Here is a 23,840-nt window from a genome sequence, read left to right as displayed (position 1 = left end):
GTTTTGCTTGCCAGGCTGCTACCATAAATTGTTAAGGGTGAAAATGACACCACGTGATGTGCCTTCTGCCTTTTGTTCCTATTTTAAAGTGAGGGCTCAAATCTTTACCCACTATTCTGACTCACACAAGGCTGACATTAATTTCGACTCTTAAATTACTATTATGGGCTGAATTTTGTCCCCTCCCCACCCTGCTCCAATTTATATATTTAAGTCATAACTCCTAGTATCTCAAATGTGACTATATTTACCTTTAAAGAGGTAAATAAGGCAAAATGAGGTCATACTGGTGGACCCTAATCCAGTACGACTGGTGTCCTTATAAAAGGAGACCAGGACACTGACACTCACAGAGGAAAGACCATATGAAGACACAATGGACAAGAAGCCACCTCCCAGCCAAGGAGAGAGGCCTCAGAAGACTTCAACCCTGCTGACACATTGATCTCAGACTTCTAACCTCCAGAACTGCAAGAAAATTAATTTCTGTTGTTTAAGCCACCTAGTCTGTGTACACAGACCTCAGAGATACTGCAGATCTGGTTCCAGACCACCGCAACAAAGTGAGTATCGAAATAAAGCAAGTCTCATGAATTTTTTGGTTTCCCAGTGCCTATAAAAGTTGTTTCCACTACAGTGTAGTCTGTTAAGTGTGCAATACCATTATGTCTAAAAACAGTACGGACTTTAATTAAAAAATTAAAGACTTTACTGCTAAAAAATGCTAACCATCACCTAAGCCTTCAGCTACTCATATAATTTTTGCAATAGTAATGTGAAAATCACTGATCACAGATCATCATAACAAATATAATAACGAGAAAGTTCGAAATATCATGAAAATTACCAACATGTGAGAGACACGAAGTGAGCAAATGCTGTTGGAAAAGTGGCGCTGACAGACTTGCTTGATGGATGGTTGCCACAAACTTTACGAAAAAAAATGCAATTATCTGCAAAGTGCAATGAAGTGACGTATGCCTGTACTTTGTTCCGGCAGCCCTAGTACACGTAATACAGCGACCTAACAAGATTCTGCCATCGTATTTACTGTAAGTGCATCCAGCAATTCTGAAATGGTTAAAGAATCGTATGCTGTAAAAGAAAGCTCTGATGGATTTCAGTTATCAGATAAATAGAAGATCCCTAATAACTTATTTTTACAGGGAGATTTTTATCTTATTACCAGACTCATTCTCAGACCTTATTTTCTACTGTCTTCAACGACATGTAGGACCGCTTGGACCGTGATGCCGTCATTTGCCACATCAACAGCAGTGACAGTAAGAGCCAGCCTTTCCTGGGGGCGTGCCACGGGCCAGGCACTGCTGGGAGTGCTCTTCATTTGTCAGGCCAGGTCTATTTATCCTCACAACCACCCTGTCAGGCAGTGCTATTTAACCCGTTTCACAGATGAAGAATCTGAGCCACAGAGAAATAAAATAACTCAGCAAAACATTTCGCTCCTTTGTGGCCCACTAGTTATTTCCAGTTATCTTGTCTGACAGTGCTGGCCACTCCCGTTTCCATGAAGCAGTCACCTGTCATTCTTAGTGATTTTCCTCCTACTTCTCTGAGGGGCCACCCTCCTCAGTATCTTTCCTCGGCTCATTCCGCACTGGTGGCCCTCAGCTCCGTTTTACACTCATTTTTCAGGCTATACTTGACAAGGGGAAACTCATCTACTCCCGTGGTTGCCAGTACCATCCATCTGTCTCATTACTCCCAAATTTGTTTCTTCAACCCTGGCAGCCTCTCTTAGGTCTAGGCCTGTATCTCCAACGACATGTCCCACAGACCCCAATGCAGATGTCCAAATACAAAAGCTGGAAATCACCCTTAATCTCTTTTCTTACAGCGCCCCCTACCCCATCCCTCTCAAGGTCTGGCAGAGTGTGGCATGGGGTTGTGTCCTCCGTGCTGTTCATGGAAATACAGGACTGCAGCACTGGAGCATCAAGAATTCTCTTTTTTGTTCAAAATCCTTATTGAGGTACCAAATGATGTTATTCAGGCCCCCAAATATTTTTATCCCTAACAGCAGTTTGGTGGGGGGGACAGCATCTTGGTTTAAGGGAAAATATGAAAGGATGAAACAAGCTAGGACTGGAAGTCTTTACACCTGCGTTCTTCCCACTGACTGCCATGCTCTCCACCCCCCAGAACCAAACCTGCTCCCAACAGGCGCCCTGCATTCACTCCTCCATCAGCAGATACCTCCTTTCGCAGCTCTGCCCTGACTGGGTTGGGCCAGGGAGTAGCACATTCAGGACTGTGAGTCATTTCCAATGTCAATCCAAGTAATAAAGATACTGGGAACCTTTTTATGTAAAGAAAGAATTACTACCAACAGCTCAAATTGCAACTCTGATTGTTCTCGATTCAAAAAGGACCTTTCCACTTACTGGAGACAATTACTTCTGAAATTGGCTTTAGTTCTTTCTAATCACACACACAACCATGAACTTTATAGTTAAGACTATAACATAATCAGTCTTACCTGAATGATAAATATCTTGGGTTTTCCAACCAGGCTCTGACACCTGTCTCCTTTGAACAAGCCAGTCAACGTCTGAATTTCAATTTTGGCATCATATGCGTAGACGTGGTTGCCTTCACCGTGACTCAGGAAAACACACAAAAAGCAATCGGCATCTACATGGCTAGAGGTTGATGCTATAAAGGTGCCCAAAAGTTATTTAGAAATGATAATAAGATGCTTATTATCTACACATAAAAATTCAGTTTACTAATATTAGAGTAAAGTTGCATATATATGACTGGAGGGGGAAATTTTGTTATAAATATAAAATGAAATATAACTTATTTTAGTATTTGATCAAGCAATAATTTATACCATACTGTATCTGATTTTTAAAAAATCTAAATGATTAAAGTTCAAAGTAACAGACTGAACAGATTTTGTTAGCTTTTCCAAAACACAGAATAATGATATGAAAAACCTAAAGGGATTATTATGGGGAACCCTCTTCAAGATCCACATCATTTTGGTAATACAAGTTCCTCTAAATCAGCAGAGAGTGTCTTAAAACAGCCTGGGAAGACCCAGAAACTACTAGTAACACCTCCCTATGTGGCACTGCACCTCCGAGGAGCGCAGCACCTTCACTGTGTGTCCTCAGCACTTAGAGCGTCCAAAAGAGTGTTGAGACAGGAGACATGTCCTCCAAAGCTTAGGAGCAAGGGAAGTAAAAACCTGCTAAGCAACCAGCTGAAATGATCTAGAGATTAAAGAAAAACTGATACGAGGTTCCTCAAAAAAACTAAAAATAGAGCTACTACATCCAGCAGCTCCCCTTCCAGGTGTTTATCTGAGGACAACTAATTTGAAGATATAGGCGCCCATTTATTTGAAACACTAATTTTAAAAGGTACAGGCACCCATCTATTCACTGCAGCATTATTACAACTGGCAAGATATGGAAACAACCTAAATGTCCATTGATAGATGAATGGATAAAGAAAATGTGGTGTGTACATATACAGTGGATTACCATTCAGCCATAAATAAATCTTGCCATTTGAGACAACATGGATAGACCCTGAGGGCATTAAGCTAAGTGAAATAAGTCAGAGAAAGACAAACACTATATGATCTCATTATACGTGGAATCTAAAAACCGGCAAACAAAAGCAAGCTCAAAAACGCAGAGAACAGACTGGTGGCTCCTGGGGCAAGAGAAGGGGGTCGAAAGGTATAAACCTCCAGTTATAAAATAAGTCATGGGGACATAATGTACACAGCATGATGACTGCAGTTAATAAGTACTATATTGCATATTTGAAAGTTGCTAAGAAAGTAAATCTTCAAAGTCCTCATCACAAGAAAAGAAAGTTTTTGTAATTATGTATGGTGACAAGTGTTAACTAGACTTACTGTGGTGATCATTTCCCAATGTATACTAATACCAATCATGTTGTACATCTGAAACTATTGTTACATGGAAAGATCAATTTCATTCATTTCTAGAGCAGCAGTCTGTAACTAGTGGTATAGAGACTAACTTTGGAGGCATAATACTTTGCAAGGGTCTCTGAGAGGCACAGAGGAAGGGCTCAGCTGTCTTGGAAATTTTAACATGTCAAATGCAGACATTTAATATATATATTTGGACTCTGTTCTAATTGTTTGACTCTACTTATACTCATTCAACTCCCCTCATTCCTCCTTATGGAACTTAGTGTTCTTTGTGTCAAGGACCATGTCTTGGTGGTTTTTGTTTCTAAGTGCTTAATAAACAGCCTGGCCTATAAACATGTGGGTAACATAATCAGAGAAGCATAACCAAAACCTATAACCCATGCTAAATTAACTGACAAGACTTTCTTACAACACAATTAATTATTTGGACCTGTCTTTACACATAGGATAATTAAAAACTACTCAGTCCCATCATAGGAAGATAAATAGGAAATGTACTTACCCTCATGAATTTTGAGCAGTAGTTCTTCTGCTTTAAGATCGTTAAAGCATTTCACTTCAAATCCTAGATCTGAAAACCTGGTGACAAACTGGATATTAGCTTATGAGCTATTCAAAGCTATCACAATACCCCTACTTAATTTGAGGAATCTACACTTTTTTATGATATATAAATTGACCTTTAGGGGAAAAGAAAGAAATCAAATATGCCAACAGTTTTCCTTGATCACCCACAGGAGGAAGGGATTTATTCATGATCACTGATTTAAGTTAGAATACTGTCATCTACTCTATAGATACATTTATAACAATGAAAAGACTTAACATTTAATAGAACAAGATTAGGCAGAAAATTCAGGCAAGTTCTTGAGGGAGGCCCAAGTGAGGTCCATCCTCAAATGCTCCTGCTGTTATTTCATTGGTGCAGACAAGTTTTGATAAGTAGTCATCACTTAATAAATCTCCCCAGCTTGATGTGCAGAGAAAGCTGCGCTACCTGCGCTGAAGATTGTCTCTATCGGCGCTGGTGCCCCTCCTGTCCGGCAGCATCAGGTGCCAGAAGAACCTCTCATGATTAAAGATTAAGGCAACTCCTCTCCTCTTGTGGTCCATTTTGTACTTTTCTGCTGGATCAAACATTTCTCTGTTTATGAAAAGTAAAAAAGAACCGATCACTCTAAGTCACTAAATAATGAGCTCCTCCAAACCCAAGGTCGATGTGTGGAGTGGAGGGAGGTCAGCTGCTTCTGCCTCTTCTGCCTCCTCTGCAGGCGGACACGCCACCGGCAGGGCCCGGGAAAGCCTCACTGCCAACCAGTAAGGAAACTCTGGAAATACCTCGGTACCAGCTGGTGAACAGTGGCAGTGCTGGGCGCTCCTCCCCAGTCCCTCTGCCTGGTGTCTTTCCTCTAGGTCTCCAGGATCCAGCAACCAAGGACGTCAGCCCTACCCAGGCCCCAGCCCTAGCTCCCGGGCCTGAGCCTGGCTGATTATCAGTCTAGGTCCCTTCACAACCAGGGCAGCACATCTACAGAGCGATTCTCCCATTGCTAACACCTGATCTAGCTCCCAGGACCCTTTCTTGCTTTAACTGCTGTAGGCTGATCATGACCACCAAAGGAAAAGACCTTTATTGGAAAAGAGCATATTTTTACCTCTTGGGGAAGGCGTCCGTTTCTGTCATGTTTTGTTCTTCACCTGTTAAAAAAAAAAGTTGCTGTTTATTAATTAACTTACTTTTTGACTCATGATTTTAAAACATGTTAGGAACTCCTAGCCACCTTGACTCCCATAATACCCTTTCTGTTTTGGTTAGTTTAAAGGTCAAAGTTTGTGAGAAGAGGTAAGGAAGAAGGAATAATAATAAATAAACCAACCATAAATTAACAGCTCAGTTCTTTCTCATCCCTAACTCTTTACCTGCAAAATAGCAAAGTACATTATAAAGAGAAATGGAGAAAATATTACTGAAATACATTCATTGCAAAATACACCTAGAGTAACAAACATAGCTGTGTGATCACAGAGGGCAAATGAAGTATGAAATTGCTTTATTTTGTAGAAAACGCTTTTGCAAATATTCTCTGAGTGAAGGAATTAAATTAAAGAGGAGAACTGAATACAGTATGTAGTTATTACTGGAATACCTGGCTGCCTGGCAGAGGTGGACATTTGATGGAGGAAGGGAAGGGGCAAAGTTTCAGATTTTCATCTCATGAATGACATGTGCACTCATGACCCTGTAAGGGGACCCTCTGCTCCCAACCTGCAATCAGACTTGCTCATCCCCAAGTCAGCCTCTCACTGAATTGAATCCCTCTCTACTTCCTGGAACAATACTGTGCAATAGAACTTTCTGGAATGACAGAATTCCCTATACCAGAGCTACTGGCCACATGTGGTCTTGAGCACTGGAAATGTGGCTAGTACAACTTGGGAACTGAATTTTTAATTTATTTCTATTTTAATTTAAATAACCACATGTGTCACAACATTGTAAACTGACTATAACTCAATAAAAAATAATAAATAAATAACCACATGTGGCCATTGGCTTCAGTACTGGACACCACAATGAATCTAGCATCTTCTACAATGAGGGCCCATATGCTCTTGAATATGGTTTTACCTGATAAACTTCACAGCTTAGAGGGGAGGGGAGAGAAGATAATGAATAAACAGAAATATTCAGAGTACAGCAAGATGCACCTCTCACTTGAGGTCTTTGAAGGAAGCACGATGGACCCCAAGGGTGGACTCCTACCCATTGTCTCCGAGCCAAGGGGCCGTGTTCTCTCTTCTTGGAGTCTTCCTCACACCTGATTGTTTGAACCTCACGTCTCCTCACTGGCAAAAATCCACCCAGGGAGGGAGGGTGAGATGAGATGGGGAGTTCAACCAAGTGCCCTTTACCAGTCACTCTCAGCCTGTTCCCCCTGAAATCCACCCAGCATTCAGACCCAGCCAAGACCCCACAAAGGCATTCCCCTCCCCCAGTCCAATGGGCCCCCCCCCCATCAGTTTTCTTAACCTTTTGCATCAATTCCTGGACTGGACGATAAAATGCAGATTCCTTGATCCTAACCCAGACTTACAGAACCAGAATCCTGGGAGAGGTGGCAATCTGCATTTTTAACTAGGTGATTTTTACTCACACCCAAGACGAAGAGTCAAAGGCAGCATCTCTAATGGATCTTCCGCACTCTCCCAGGTTTCTGTGCTACTCCACACGCTGCTCTACCAGAGACGCTTCCTCCTCCACACCCTGCTTTACGAGGGGGTACGTCCTACCAAGCACTGCTCTACCCGGAGACTCCCTGCTGCACACACTGTCCTACCAGGGACAGCACTTACTCCACACGCTTGATACCAGAGGTCCTTCCTACTCACTGCTGCACAGGTCATGCTTCCTAGTAAGGCACACCCCTACTCGGGATACTGACCTGGTGAACACAGCGCTCTACCGGGGATACTTCCTGTTCCACACTGTCACGCCCAGAACACCTCCTCCTCCTCGCCCCGTTCTACACGGTTCCTTCCTACTCCACACAGCGCTCTACCAGGGGTTCATCCCCCTCTCCCGACCCTACACATTAGCTTCCCCGGAATTCTTTCTGTTCCACACACTGCTCCACGGAGGACACGTCCTTCTCCGCACCTGTTCCACCAGTGACACTTCCTCCTTCCTCACTGCTCCCCGACGGATACCTCCTCTCCTTCCTACTCCACACACCACTCTACCCGAGATGCTTCCTACTGCACCCTCTGCTCTCCCCGGGCCCTCGCTCCCTCCAGTGTCCTATGTGGGTACTTCGACCTCACACTGCTCTATGTGAAGTACGTCTTACTAAGACAGGGCTCTACCCAAGGACACCCCTTTACCTGGACACCTCCTACTAGACAGTGCTGTGCCCGGGGACACCTCCCTATCACACACGATGCTCACCAAGGATACTTCCCACCCCACATGCTGCTCCACGGGGATCCGTCCCACTCCGCACACGGTCCCCTGGGACACCTCCTACACCGCTCAGTGGAGGACACTTCCTAGGAAGACTCTCCTCTACTCAGGGACACTGTCCTACTGAGCACACAGCTCTCCCAGGTTTACTTCCTACTCTACATACTGCTCTACCCCGGATGACTCCTATCCCATTAACCCCTCTACCCGGAACACTTCCTACTGTTAGAGCAGGAGGAGAGCTAGATATGAGCAGAGAAAGGGGACACAGACCAAAGGGCAGTAAATGGGCAGAAAGGAGGGGCACAGGCCAAATGCAGGAAACTAGACATCATGTAAGCACCAGGGGTCCCTGGCAGAGAAAGAAAAGCAGGAACCTCTGGGCTGATAAGTGGTCACATCTCTGGGGGTGGTAAGTGGCTCGAGGACAACAAAGAAAGGTGGGAAAAGGCAGGAATCTCCAGTGTCCGAATGTTAACCTTTTGCTCGTTATGCCCTCATTTCAATAAAATTAGCTTTGCAGATTAGAAGTACCCATCATGCACTGATGCACCTTGACACTTCTGATCCAGACTAAATAAGGACAAAAATCCCTTCTCCCTTTGGGAAGGTGGAGTTGAGATGAAAATCAGGGAATATGACCCCAGGCCCTTCCCTCCCCAATGAATATTCCGCCCACTAATTTTTACACCCTATCTAACCAACTTGCCAAAGAAACCCAGAGCAGCCACTCACCTGAGCCTGCCCATTCTCCCCTTGAGTGTACTATCCATCCTTCAATAAATTCCCACTTTATTTTTTTAACCACCACATCATTTCTGAATTCTTTCTGGGATGGGACAAGAACCTGGAACACCAGTTACATTCACCGGTAGCACTACAACACACACCGACACACCAGGGTAACCTAGTCCACACACTGCTCTCCCGGGATACTTCCTACTCACGATGCTCCACTGAGGATAATTCTTATTCCACACACTGTTCACTGTTCCTCCTGGGGTTACTTCCTACACACACGCTGTTCTAACTGGGATTCTTCCTACTCCACAAACTGCTCTTCCCTGAACACTCATCGCAGAACTTGCCTACAGAGGTTACTTCCAACTCCCCATGCTGCTCCACTGCGGCAGTGCAGGGATTTCTCTCCTTCCATTGACAAAAGCATTCCAAGATCTACCTCCTTTTAATAACATTCTTCCTTATCATTAAACCAACTATGCAATAAAGAAACAGAATCACTCAAACTAGACACATTATATCCATATCTGAAAGCCAATCACCTTCACCTCTCAAGAATCCGCAAGGGTTGGAAAGCACGTCTCTTTTGCGATGCCCAAAGTAGCAGGAGACCCAGCAGTTCACTTTTTGCAGCCTTTGCACCATACTGGCTAGTGAGCTTGAGGCAGCTTCAAGTGTACCCGGCGGAAGCTGTGCCCAATAGCCTGTCACCAAACTAATTCAAGTTCTTGATGGTGGAAGCACTGGAGACGTACACTTAATTGGGTCTTCACAGTTCCTTTCTCATAGTCTGAGGAAGGAGCTTCACAGTTCTCCCAGCTGGGTGGAATTTAAGTAGTGCATTTGGGTTGTCTCAAATATTGCCCCCAGCTTATAGATTTTGGAAAGACAGCTAATTTTAAGTAGCTCAAGATTAATCTGTTTTAAATGACATTCAGTTTCAAAGTTAACAGATACGACAATCTCAGTGAGGCATTTTTTTAAAGTTTTTTTTTTTTTTTTTTTTTTTTTTTTTGCTGTTACTGTTAATACGATGGATGCAGAAAGAAACTGGGCTCTGGTCCTCGCAGCTTCTAACCTTCACTTAATACAAATAAGGCAGGCTGTATCCTGTAATACCAATTACTGACCATTCTGTTCTAAGCAATTTGCTGAATCGGAAGAGAAAGCTATGGAGACGGACAGAAACTGCAGTTCCAATACTCTTCTGGAGCTGACAAATTTTCCCCAACTTTCAGAGAAAATAACCTGTGACTCTGTCGTGGTCACTTTAAACTGTAGGCACCCAGCAGATAAGCTTTCAGGAAGGGTGTGCTTTAAGGAGTGTCATCATGAATACAAAGAAACTAGCTAAGAGGTTACAGAGCTTTGTTGACATGAAGAAAACATTTAATTGGCAGGGTAGGGGTGGTTAATAGCTAAGTGGTGGAGAGCATGCATGCCTGAGGTCCTGGTTCCCCAGTATCTCCATTAAAAAAAAAATCTTAATGAGGGAGATAGCCTATATAACATATATAATATATTATCCTTATATAAGGATTTATAAACTCCTGTTCATTTGTAATCTACTTATCAAAAATAACTCCGTTATTAAACCTGACTCTTGACTTCTCACTTCTGGCCTCGGATTTAAGCAATCTTTCCACCATAATGCAACCACCACCTTTGCTCCTTAAACCAGTTAATTTTTACAAAACCAACCAATCACTCCCTTTTCCTCCACATAATGTAGGAAATGATAATAATAATGCCTCAGGCTACCATCTGTGGATGGCGTGGTACTTTAGATAATTTTATCTCACTCTACTCCACACTCCTGAGGTAGGGAAAGTGCCAGAGGCTTGTCCAAGGTCTGTGTCATGGAACTGGGGCTGAAAGAGATTCTGCCCGTAGACTCCAGTCTCTGGACTCCGGGTCACCATGCTAAAACCGCTCCCACCAGAGACCAGAAACCTTTTTAAACTAAGTGTTCATTTCTCCAAACTTCTGTATCTACTGTCATTGTCTTCATTCATTGCAGTATTTATGAAAATCTAGCTACATTGACTATCAACAATTTGTTTAATAATCCTGTATTAAGTGACTCATATCAGGCCTGGAATACCCTGGAAAAGGGGTGGGTTGGAGAAAGAAAAGGAAGGGAGCAAGCAGGAAAAGGACTGTGATGAAAACAACGGAGGGGGGTGTGCGGTGACTCGTAGTCCCTGCAAGGCTTCCCCCCTCTCACACGGGTTCCGAAGGGGAAACGGCCACCAGACAGACAGTGCGCTGCCTGTTGTCCAGGGCAAAGTCATTTCCTGAACGACCCATGGAGACTTCTACAACTTGCCCCGGGGAGCAAGGCTTGTTTTCTGCAGCAAAGTATAAAAAGCTCTGAAATGAACGCATTCTCCCTCGACTGCTAGCGCTTCGAAACCCCCTCCCCCGCCGTCGCTTTCCCTCCCCACGCCCCATGGCCGGCCTCAGAGTTTCTAAACCTTACCAGTAATATAATTAGCAAGTGAGAGGGAAGAACGTGCTAAAGCATGCGTTTAGGAGTTGATTATTTTGTAGAGAAAAGTTGTTGCGGCTTTAACTCAAATTCACGAATAGCTGCAGGTTTCCCGGACGCACACGAGCCACGCGGGCTGTGCAGCGGCGGAGGGCCCGGCTTCTGTCTCCAGGTCCGGTGCCGGCAAGCCTCTGCCCCGGCACTCCCGCAGGCCCGTCACGCTCCACTGTTACCGCATGCAACCACTTTTTACTTAGAAGTGGGAAAACGAAACGAGATACAACCGCCCCAAATCAGCTTTTACTATGACCAGGTGCAGGAGACGCCAGGACCCACCAGGCCGGCCTTTTAAAGTTTAAATACCCCGACGCCGGGAAAGAGATCAGCGCCGAGAGACAAAGACGGCCGGGGCACGCCCCAGCGCCGGGCGCCGCCAACCAGGACCGCAAGGAGGCGGCGGCAAGGTCCCCGAGCTGTTTTTCTGAGCTCCGAAGCTAAGCTGTCCCCAGGGAAGCTGGGCGCTTCCCTCCAAGACTCTCAACTTCTTCCGGCCGCCCAGCAAAGCCAGAGGAGCCCGCGTCCCCACTCTTGCCCGCGCGCCCCCGCAGTACCCGCCGCCTACCTGCACAGCCAGTCCCTCGGAGCTCCAGCGCCGAGCTCATGTCGGCCGAGGGCGCAGCACTGACTCCCGGACCGGCCTCAGCTTCCTGCAGCCCCGGCCGCAGCCCCCGCCCCTTCCTCCTCCCACTCCGCCCCCGCGCCCGTGCTCCCTGCCCGCCGCCCGCAGCCCCCGTGGGCTGGGGGTTTGGGCGTGGCCGCGCGCCGGGCGGGTGCCTGCAGCCGAGTGAAGGCCGCTGTCCCTCACTCGGGGCTCGCGGGGTCAGGGCCTCCGGGGAGGCAGGGGAAGCGGACGGCCGCTTGCCGCCTGGAGAGGTGCCAGTTCCTATCCCAAGAACAAACGGCCCCGGGGTAGGAGGCGGTAGGCAATTTCAGATCACCTGCGGGAGCGAGGGAGGGCCCGCTCAAGCCCCGCCCCAAACGTTTGCTCTTCCCGACTGCCTCCAAGGTACAGGGGCTTGTGAGTGCTTTCCTGTTTCTGCGTAGTCCTTTTCCCAGTGCGAGTTACTTCATAGGACTTGTAATAGTTTATAATAGTTTGCAGTATTTTAAAACGCTCTTTGTATAGCGGATTCGAGCCAAAGTAAACTAGAACAACGGGATTTTCAAGTCTGGCTTTCACAGGGAGAGTTAATTCGGGGCAGGAATCATACAGAAACTCAGAAAGCGGATTTTGGGGTCTACAGATTATGGCTTTTATTGAGCCGGAGTATGTTTGTTCCATTGGATTGTTCCTCTTTGGGTGATCGGGTATTGTGTAAATTTACTTCAATGAACAAGTCCGAGATTGGAAGAAAAGGCGTCCTCCTCTTTTGTAACTCCTCTGGGCCAGCATTTAAAAAGTAACCAACATCGGACTAGGGGAAAAAATGTGTTAAGGCACCGTTTGTTTGTTTGTTTCTCTCTTTCCTCTCTCTCTTTTGGCACAGTTTCTAATACATTACAATAAGTACAAGGGATCAGTCTTCTATAAATATAAATATTGCTCTATTATTTGGGAGAGGAAATATAATCTAACTTGATAACTTTCCCTACGTGTGCTTGTGGTTCAAAAGTCTTGCTTGTTCATTGAATAGAAAGTGGAATCAGCAGGGAGGATATAGCTCAAGTGGTGGAGCGCATGCTTAGCATACACTAGGTCCTGGGTTTAATCCCCAGCACCTCCTCTAAGACTAAATTAAAAAACCTAATTACCTCCCCCTTAAAAAAAAAATGTGGAATCAAAGAAGGACTTTACTCACACCATAGCAATTACTGTTCATCTCACTGTACACAAACTATTTCAAGAATCACTGTCTTAGTAATTTATTCTGCAGTGAAGACATGGAGTATCAACATCTCCCTCATTTTGCACTGCAGCAAAAACAATAAGCTACTTAGGAGTAAACCTACCGAAGGAGGTAAAAAGGCCTGCATTTGGGAAACTATAAGACACTGATGAAAGAAACTGAAGATGACAAAAACAGATGGAAAGATATACCATGTTCTTGGACTGGAAGAATTAATATTGTTAAAATGGCCATACAACCCAAGACAATCTACAGATTCAATACAATCTGTATAAAAATGCCTTTTTTCCCAGAACTAGAACAAATAATCTTAAAATTTGTACAGAAACACAAAAGACCCTGAAGGGCCAAAACAGTCTTGACAACAGAGCTGAATCACATGCCCTGACTTCAGACTATACTACAATACTACGGTAGTCAAAACAGTGTGGTACTGGCACAAAAACAGACACATAGATCAATGGAACAGGATAGAAAGTCCAGAAATAAACCTACACACTTATGGTCAATTAATCTATGAAAAAAGAGGCAAGAATATACAATGGAGAAAAGACAGTCTTCAATAAGTGGTGCTGGGAAAACTGGACAGCTACTTGTAAAAGAATGAAATTAGCACATTCTTGTTACACCGAACATTCTTTGACATAAATCACACCAATATTTTTTTCTGATTCGTCTCCTAAAGCTAAGGAAACAAAAGTAAAAATAAATAAATGGAACCTAATTAAACTGAAAAGTTTTTGCACAGCAAAGGAAACCATTGACAAAATGAAAAAACAATCTACTGAATGGGAGAAGATATTTGCAAATGATATGACCCATAAGGGGTTAATAGCCAACATGCATAAACAGGTCAACATCAAAAATCAAACAACCCAATTAAAAAATGGGGAGAACTGAATACACTTTTTTTTGTGGGTTCTGTCTGGCAGAAGTCCCACTAAGACAGAATGAATTAATCGAGACTCTGTGGAAAGTCAAGAGAGCGAGAGGGAGTCAGGGATCAGCTTCACGAGCCTCTCAAATGCTCCCACATTTATTATACACAATCAAAGGAAAAATCACCAATAGTTGTGTCATGGGATGTAGAAGCTTAAGGAAAGACAGAACCCTGTAGAGATTATAGAATCCACAATGAGTACAAAGGCTTAACTAATCTTCAGGACAGACATGGGGAGAGGGGAACAAGGTACACTCTTCAGACATAAGATGTTGATTACAAAACAGACAACCAGACCAGCCAATTCCTTGCCTTGGGCATTACAGACTATTTAAACAGCAGAAATCATGCCCAGTGTTTATAGCTGAGGGCAAAGGTCTTTGCAACAAGAAGAGTAAACCCTAAACTATGGACCTATGCTTAAAACAAGCCATGTCCTTTGTTTATAGCAAGGGACACAAAATGGCTTTGCCATTGGAAGCAGCCCTAAGCTAGAACCTCAACTATGCAAGCAAGGCATTGTCTCTGCTTTTTACAGCAAGGAGACAGGAGTGCAGATGCACCAGCACCTGATAGCAAAGCACATTTGTTTTTCCTAAAGGTCACAAGCGGCTGGGGTCTGTTACAATTTATTAACCCTTTCATGGGCTCCCACAATTTTTCCAAAGAGGAAATGGAGATGGTCAACAGGCATATGAAAAGATGCTCAATATCACTAATTATCAGGGAAATACAAATCAAAATCACAATGTCACCTCACACCTGTCGAAATGGCTTTCATTAAAAGACCACAAATGATAAATGCTGGCAAGGATGTGGAGAAAAGGGACCCTTGTACACTGTTGGTGGGAATGTAAATTGGTGTAGCCACTATGGAAGATAGTATGGAAGTTTCTCAAAAAACTAAAAATAGAACTACAACATGACTCAGCAATTCCACTCCTGGGTATATATCTGAAAGAAACAAAAATACTAATTCAAAAAGATACATGTACTCCAATGTTCATAAGCAGCATTGTTTACAATAGCCAAGGTATTCAAGCAACCTAAGTATCCATCAACAGATGAACAGATAAAGATGATGTGATACACACACACACACACACCACACACACACAGTGGAATACTACTTAGCCATAAAAATGAAATTTTACTACTTGCAGCAACATGGATGGACTTGGAGGGTATTATGTTAACTGAAATAAGTCAAAGAAGGACAAATGCTGTGTGATATGTGTGGAATTTAAAAAATATAACAAACTAATGAACAAAACAAAAAAAGAAGCAGACTCACACGCAGGTATAGAGAACAAACTAGTGGTTGCCAGTGGGGAGAGGGAAGGGAGGAGGGGCAAAATAGGGGTAAAGGATTAAAAGCTAGAAACTATTATGTAAAAAGTAAGCTATAAGGATATATTGTATAACACTGGGAATATAGCTGATACTTTATAATAACTATAAATGAAGTATAACCTTCAAAAATTGTGAATCACTATACTGTATACCTGTTAAAATATAACACTGTACATCAGCTATGCTTCAAAAACAATTCAGTAAAAAAACAGTCACACCAACAAGATTGTACTGTGTAAGCATAGGGAAATATATACAGGATCTTGTGGGGGCTCACAGCGAAACAGAATGTGACAATGAATGTATGTATGTTCATGTATAACTGAAAAATTGTACTCTACACTGGAACTTGACACAACATTGTAAAATGACTATAACTCAATAAAAAAAAGTTTAAAAAAAAATCACACCAGCTTGGGAAAAAAAATCTCCCTTATATGGTGGTTGTGATGATTGAGTTAAATTACTGTACTCAGAACATTATCTGGCTTATGAAGAGCTCAATAAATTATTTTATTGCCACCATCTTAGGTTAACTGAAAGCAGACCTTTGCCTTCTTTTGGTTTCCCCTTTCTGAGCAGTTACTTAGTGTATAGTAGGTGCTCAATAAATATTTATTCATTGAATGAGATTCAGGGTCTCAGCCTTTGTACTCTGACCTTCATCCAGTTTGAATGCGTTATCTGACCACCAGTGCTTTCTGGCCTTTCGCCTAGTTTTCAGGCTCTTCTCTGCTTGAGTCCTGAAAACACTCCCTCTATAGAAGCGGAACACCATTTATCTAAAAGGAGCTGATGGAATTTTTTTTTTCCCCTGAGTATCTTGTTATCTCAGAATACTGTATTGCTTTTATAGCAACAAAATATATAATTTCAAAGTAAGATTTTGTCTACCTTAAGACAAATGCAAAGCATTAGGATACTTATTTCAGTTATGAATGTTTAGTTTTTGCCTTTTAAAGCAATAGCTGGGGTGATCCCAGTAAAAAGGGGAAGTACCTGGGATTGGGAAACAGGCTGCCAAGGTTCTAATCCTGACTCCACCATTTTATCAGCTGGGAGACATTGGTAAGTAAGGCAATTTAACCTCTCCCAGCTTCAAATTCTTCTCTGTAAAACGGGGACCAAATTTACTCAATCGTTTTTGAGACAGTAACTGCCAACAGGAAGTTTTCAGCACATTATTTTTAGCTGAAGATTACCTAGACCAGTTCTCAAAGTGTGGTCTCTGAAGCAGCAGATTGAACGTCATCTGGGGACACACTAGAAATACAAACTCTTGAGACCTGCAGAGTCAGACCTACTGAGTGAGAAACTGGGGGTGGTGTCCAGCAGCATATTTTAACAAGCCCTCCAGTGACTGTGCTGCATGCTTTTGTCTGAGACACAGACTACTTAGACTCCTACCAAGCAATCTCTTCCTTTTCAAAGAAAACAAAACAACCCAAAGCAAATCCATATTATTAAAATAATTAAGATATACTAAAGACCAAAAGTTAACTGACAGGATGGCTTGATTCTTGCCATTATGAATAGTCACTTTTATGGAATTTACTGAAACTGAAGATCTTAGCAACTGTTACCTATCCAAGGAATGAAATTTATGGAATAAAATTCAGAGATAACTCTTTTAACACTTAAACTTTAGCCTTTTTTTCAGTGTTTATCCCACCAAACCTTGTTTTTTTCTGTATGAATCACAGAAATACCAAATTTCTATAATTCTAATTCCTACCCTTAAGAAAACCTGACAGCCAACAAAGAAATGTTTGTAGAGTTGTCAGCAAGACTTCAAAGGATGCTCTGGAAACCTAACAAGTCCAAGACAAGAAAGCGTGCCATCACTGTGGCCTGTATGCAAAGCTGATGCTGCTGGCCCGGTTTTAGTTATTTTCATTGGTAACTATTTTTCATATACTGGTTGTACCAATTCAGTGAGGAAAAACAGCAAACTAAAGGGGCTATTTCAATTATTATAGCCGGGAGTTATATAAGACTTGAATGAAAAGATTGCAGGCAATACCTGTTAGTTTTGAACAGTACAATGTAGTACATGTGGAAGGATCTTACCAAGTAGGTTTCATTCTACTCCCCAAAGTTACTGAAGTCAGTCTCCTAAAGAGTTTTTTTTATAGAGACTCCCTTGTTTTCATTTTGTTAGATGTCATTCTAGTTTTGCACCAGGATAAAATAATGACCATTTTGACCTTCTGATAATCTTGTTTTTCTATAAATACTGACAGAAATCCAACCTTTTCATTTTAGGGAGAGGTAGTTATAAGCTAACAAAACAACTTTTTAATTAGTTTTGCCAGTCTAGATTAGTCTAGGAGGTCACTGAAGGAAACCCTGCTCAAGATGTGTTTAATTTGCTTTTGCTCTCATATTTCAATTCTGTCTTCATTACAGCTTTTTTGTGCCTCACTTTCTCCACCTACGAAATGAATACAGCCATACCTGTCCCTGGAAGAAGTGTGTCAAAAGACTTTAAAGAGACAAGCACCATTTGAAGGCAATATAGTTTTATTATTTTTAAATATCAATACATGTCTTGCAAAGAGCTGCTAAAAGCTAGTTATGTTTTGTTTTTGCTTTTTATTAATGTATTCTGTGGATAGGGAAAACACCATCCTTAAATGTATAGTATATACATTATAGTAAACACACCCTTACATGAAAAGTATATGCCTTGTTATATATAATTCAAGTAAAGACAGTATGAACTCATTCAGCTTTATATATACACACACAGAAAAATTACAGATATGTACACGTGTTAATAGATAGATATTTCCTAGCTTTGTTTGCTGGGAGGGTCGAGAAGCAGTGACATCAAAGTAGCAACAGGCAGATGCAATGTCCAGATCTTAGCTCCCAAGTTCCATTACAAACCATTCTACAACAAAAGGAACCTTTGGGAAGAGGCTGATTCTAGAGCTGCTGCTGGGAAAATACAAGGTGAGCCTGAAGCAACTTTCCTGCTTTCTTCTCAGAAAGTATAGAGGTGCTCAAATGTCAAAAGGATGGTGTGGGTCAAAGAGACAAAGGAACAAAACCTGACGTAACTCCCAACAGCCAAGCTGAAATGTGTAAATATTACCCACAGTATAAAATATACATCGGTCCATACTGATATAAATAATTGAATAAAAACTGGGGGAGACAAGAATTTCAAGTACTACATTTACACATACTCCCCCTTCCAGGAGGTGCAACATAATCTTGCCCACCCCTCACCTCCCAGAGACAGGACTTGGTGACTAGCTTCCAAGGAACAGGAGCACAGAAAGGGAAAAATGGTAACTTCACAGTGGAGAAAACTAAGACACTACCTGACCCAAGTGCCCAGAGTTAACACAACATCAAGTTGACAGCATTCAACTACTGATATGATTTGATGAGAAGAACTCTTTACTTATGTGAACTCTTCCTAAAAATCCACAACTCTAGTCCAAACATGAGGAAAACATCAGACTAACCCAAAGTGAGGGTCATTCTAGGAAAACACCTGACCAGTACTCCTCAGACCTGTCAAGGTTATGAAAAACAAGTGAAGACGGAGGAATTGTCACAGACCAGAGGCCTACAATAACTACAGTGTGGAATCCTGGAGTGGATCCTGGAAAAGAAAAATGCCATTAGTGGGAAAAGTAGTGCAATCCAAATAAAGTCCGGAGTTCCGTTAATAGTAATTACTAATGTTGGTGCCTTAACAAATGTTTCATGGCCATGTAAAATGCTAACATTAGGGGTAAGGAGTATACGAGAAGCCTCTATACTATTTTTGCAACTTTTCTATAAATCTAAAATTATTCCTAGATAAGTTTTTTAAAATCGGAACATTAAAAAAAAACAGCTTTTACTGATATTTGTACATAATGTATGACCATCAATTAGATATTTTACAAAGACATTCTGACTTTGTCTTCTTGAGAAAGCCAATGCTGCCAAGAAAATCCATGAATCTATTATAAGTTTAAAGTTACCTGATCAAGTATTTCAGCTGGAGCCCAGTTTGCTCACTTAGCTATGAGGGATATGTTGCTTTGTCTAACAGAGGACACATCTACTACCAGGACAGCAGCCACCATCTCCATTTACGAAGCTATCGGGTTCTCAGCAATGACACAGTTTCAAAGTGGCCCTTTTCCCAGAAAATATTTCTCGTTCTCCCAGTTCTGCCCGTAATGATTTAAAAAGAACCACTTCTCCTGGTGCTCTCTTTCTCTGACTTTCCAAGCAGTTTTATCTTAGTAACTTTGGCAGCAGGTTACACAAATATGAAGGCTTGGGACCCTGGGGTAGGGAAAGCCAGTGGCAAGCAAAGAGTGACAGAGGAACACAGCTGAGCTTTCCAAGGGACTGAAAAGCTTTCAACACTCACATTTTCAGAGGCAGTTGGAAGTTCCAGAATTTGTCCTTAAACATCTGTTAATAATTTTCAATGTGAATGAGAGCTCTATAAAAGAGTTTTGTATCTTGCTTTTCCATCTCTTTTCACTCCACAGTTAAAGACTTTAAAAACCCAACAATATCAAGAACAATTTTTATTAAGGCCACTACTAGTAAAAGGTCTACAGTCTTAAAAATATCCCAGAATCTCCTATAAAAAGCAAGTACTAGGGAATAAATACCAAAGCATAACAGCATATAATGCCCTGATGTGTGTGTTAAACAACTTTTCATTTGTCTCATTAAACCCATCTTTTCTCCAATTTAGGCAAAAGTTATGGCAACATATGACATTTGTCGTGAGTGGCTCATAAAATGGGAATGGCTGTGCTTCTGAATTTTGCTCATGTCACTTTCTAGGCACATTACATTAATACCTAGATATCCCTGTTTTGCTTCCTAAGAGGTCCCAGCAGATAGTTCCAATTTTAAAAGAGAAACAGACATGGAAACCTTGTCCTTGTAACTACGCCTGTCATTAACAGAAGGGTGACTTATTCACGGGCTATGGAAAAACAGTCTATTACGTGTTAATTAAAACAGAGTAAAAATAAAGTCAGATCCTTCCAGGAATAAATGTGTATTTTAAATTTTACAGTAAACAAACATAAGTGAAGATTTCCCCGTATTTCCAGATAAGATAATGTTGAACATACCTTATAATAAGTTTTACATTTGACCTTATTTTTTGGTAAATATAGTTGTGAAAACTGAGTTACAGACTCCTTCTTTTAAAAAATTCTCCCCTTAACATGTACCCTTTTCTCACATTGGTCAAGACAATTTGGCACACCAAGGCAGCAACATCCAAGAAGATAACCTCCATTTGTTTCTTTAGTTTGAAGCTTTAGTGTCAAGTCTTAAAATAATCCCTTCACAAAAATAAGGCAGCTTTATGCTGTAAAAACAGTTCTCGTCAAAAGTTATGTTCTTCTGTCCTCATCTGCTGTCACCACCTGTCAGCATCTTCTTTAAAGATCAGTCTTTTCTTCGTAGCGACACCTACATGCGGCTCGTTGGCTGTCCAGGTACGGCTTACAGCCCAAATGTATAACACTGTCAAACAAGAGCTCCACTGTGGTTTCACACGCTGCAAGGTAAGAGAGTGCCATCACTGCCGGGCAACTGCAGAGCATCACTCTCTCTCACACACACTACATGTTTCAGCAGAGTCTCAAGCACAGCCTTGGTGGGCACTTAAATCTATCTTAGGTGAAAGTCTTCCCAAACCTTCACAAACTAGTAGCCTATAGACACAAAGACTTTCAGCTTCAGCCTCTCTACCTGTACCTACCTTTTGTTTGCATGCAACTGGTCAACCCAACTTTTTGTACTAGGCAAATGAATCTCAACAGCATTTATCAGTTCATCATGGTTAATTTTCCTTTTATCTGAAAATTATCACCAATAGAGATGCCTGACAGCACTCTTAAGTTTGCATTTTAAGGAATGAGTTTTAGGTGCAGAAGAAACAACAGTTAAAAACAGAAAAACCTCAAAATATTCAATTAAGGCCAATTTTTTATTTGTGCTTTTACTTAAACACATCATTTAAGATGCTTAAAGTAAATGAACCCCGGTCTCTTTCTTTGATCAATATCCAAATTTAGCTTTGGAGGGGAGACAAAGGAATCAAAGGTGTTTTTCTTCTGGTAGGGTTTTTTTAAATTTTTTGAAAGACTATAAAAAAGATAACAGATTATTTTTCTAACTCTAAGAGACCTGGAATACCCAGGTAAGATTATCTTAATATGTTATACTTAGAGACATAGTGTAGAGTGGCTTTTAGACATCCAAATACTTACTATAGTTTCTAATATTCATGTTAAAAAAGAAACTTTTCATTACAAAAGCTTGGCATTTTCAAAGGTTTCCAAAAGACTGTGCCATTAAGGAATACAGTCAACCACAGAAGTGCAGAGGTTATGATTATTAAACAGGAGACTGAAGGAAACTGGTTTCACCATTTGGCAACACTAGTATGTCCTTAGAGAGGAAATCCACCTATCTATGCTTCAGCCAAGCATTCAAAGGGATTCAGAGGCTGTGAGTTCAAGCCTCATCTGGAGCAGAGATTTCTTTCTTGTTATTACTTCCTAGTTATTACTAGGACTTCAGAATAAAACCTATGAGACTATTTGAGGAAGTAGATAGAATACAAGTTTTAGAGTCGAAACAGTGTAATTTGGGACAAGTTACTTCTTTCCGAACATCAGTTTCCTTCCTTGAAAAATGGGTATAACGCCAACTACTACTATTAGGGTATTTTGTGAAGATCCATGAAAACAAGTCTCAAGTATCTAGCACAGTACCCTATTGGAAGTGCTTAAAAATGGTAGTTTCCTTTCCTACCCCTTTCTCATTGCCCTTCCTCTTCCAATTTCAGTTCATTTTTTGGTTTGTCAGTAAAGAAATCTTGTTAACAACTACTATTTGTACAGCAGTTCATATTTCGACATATATTTCACTTTACCCTTATGACAGCTCTATGAGACGGGTATTATGTTCTCATTTTGTAAATGGGGACACTGAGACATGTTTTCCCTTTGCTGACCTGGCTCTGTACCCCTTCACTGCCACAAGTATCACGGTGAGTATGACTACATGCTGAGTCCTGCGAGTCCTCGTAGCCAATCACTGAGCCTGGGGGTAGTTCTGGGGGACCTTCCTGACACTGATACATATGAAGACACAGAGTTAAGACTCAGATCTTCTAGAACTTTCTCCTCCAGATCCAATGTGCTACACTCCAGAACTCACTGGATCCAGAGTCTCACACTTTAGGCAGGGCATAGATCTTAGATGAATTCTTCTCTGCCTCACACACCCTCCCCCAAGGTTTCCTAACACTTACTTCCATAACTGTAAATCATTTTATAGGACAAAATCACCGACTCCTCATCTCAGAAAAGTGAAGGGGCTGTGTCACAAGAGATAAGGTAATACACAGAGAAAGATTTCTGTTGGTAAATCCTGCACTAGCACAGAAAGCATCCACTGAAATTTTACAAATCACACTCATCCCCATCCCACCGAATCAGCCTTACCCTGAACATGCTGAGCTAGTCCTAGTGTTTTCTGCACATCTCGGCAGATCTTGGAGAGGCAAAACTGGAACTCCTCATCACAGTCGTTTTTGCTTTTGCCGCAGGTCTCATAGCACCTGTCGTGTTGGTTGCAGCACTTTGTCAGGGAAGGGATGCCGATGTTCAGCTGAAAGAGGCATTTGCATGGATGATTGTTGATGAAATTCAAACCTCCTCTGAAGTAGTGAATTCAAAGAGACTTAGAAATCAAAGACAATGATTGTTGTACAGATAATTTTCAAAGTTAGTTTCTGCCTACAAATGTTTTCCAGGTTAAACATCTCTCCATTACTCTCACCTGCACCCACCCATGTCACTCCATCGTCTCCCTCTTAGCCATGCCTCAAAGCTCCCTATTTTGCAGTGTTAAAATATTCAGTCATTAGCTGGTAAAGAAACACAGCTTCCAAGTGTCTAAAACATAGTTTTAAAAACAGAAAGATAAAGCTAAGAGCTTTGAAAGATTTCTCCAGGGACTAGGCAATTACGATTTTGGGATATTCCTAAGTATTTTATGCCTCCTCCCCCCATAAAATGTACTATATATGAAATGTCACTGACAACTTTTACACTTCCACAACTCAATTTTTTTTTTGGTTTAATCTTTACAAGTTCATCCATTCCATAAAGATACTATTCCTTCGAATCTATAACTTATCTTTAATTGTTTTAAGTAACTTTATATGCAAAACCCTTGTGTCTAGGAATCACTTTTTTTAACATTTTTTATTGATTTATAATCATTTTACAACGTTGTGTAGGAATCACTTTCATAAAATATTTTTCCCCCAAACTACTGGCTCAGATTCAGCCTCCCCCACAACAAACACACAGCTATCCAATTGAACCCAGTTTTAATACAGAAAATATTACACTTTATCTATACATTTTCATCCTAAGTAGTATTAACTTCTATACCCCAAACTTTTCAATCATGTTTGTGACGTGAGGAAATGTCATTTAAGT

The 23,840-nt window shown here is 41.7% G+C and overlaps 1 protein-coding gene across 5 annotated transcripts in view; it reads right to left on the bottom strand.

The window, feature by feature from the left end:
* Positions 1-23,840, bottom strand: part of PLA2G12A (phospholipase A2 group XIIA) — a 36,566-nt gene that overhangs the window by 1,824 nt on the left and 10,902 nt on the right. For 2 of the 5 annotated variants that reach the window (XM_072938734.1, XM_072938739.1), the window contains 5 exons: positions 22,836-23,001; positions 5,599-5,641; positions 4,941-5,087; positions 4,446-4,522; positions 2,501-2,676 (listed from right to left, as the gene is read on the bottom strand). In XM_072938734.1, coding sequence (XP_072794835.1) covers positions 2,501-2,676; positions 4,446-4,522; positions 4,941-5,087; positions 5,599-5,641; positions 22,836-23,001 — 609 coding nt within the window. Of the gene's footprint in view, positions 1-2,500; positions 2,677-4,445; positions 4,523-4,940; positions 5,088-5,598; positions 5,642-5,820; positions 5,840-11,758; positions 12,082-17,841; positions 20,879-22,835; positions 23,002-23,840 lie in introns of those variants that run through there. The other 3 variants (XM_006212052.3, XM_072938746.1, XM_031690837.2) reach the window with 3 other exon arrangements.

This window comes from Vicugna pacos, chromosome 2, assembly GCF_048564905.1.
Source record: "Vicugna pacos chromosome 2, VicPac4, whole genome shotgun sequence".
In the NCBI taxonomy this organism is placed as follows: Eukaryota; Metazoa; Chordata; class Mammalia; order Artiodactyla; family Camelidae; genus Vicugna; species Vicugna pacos.
This window is presented reverse-complemented; position numbering and strand designations above follow the sequence as displayed.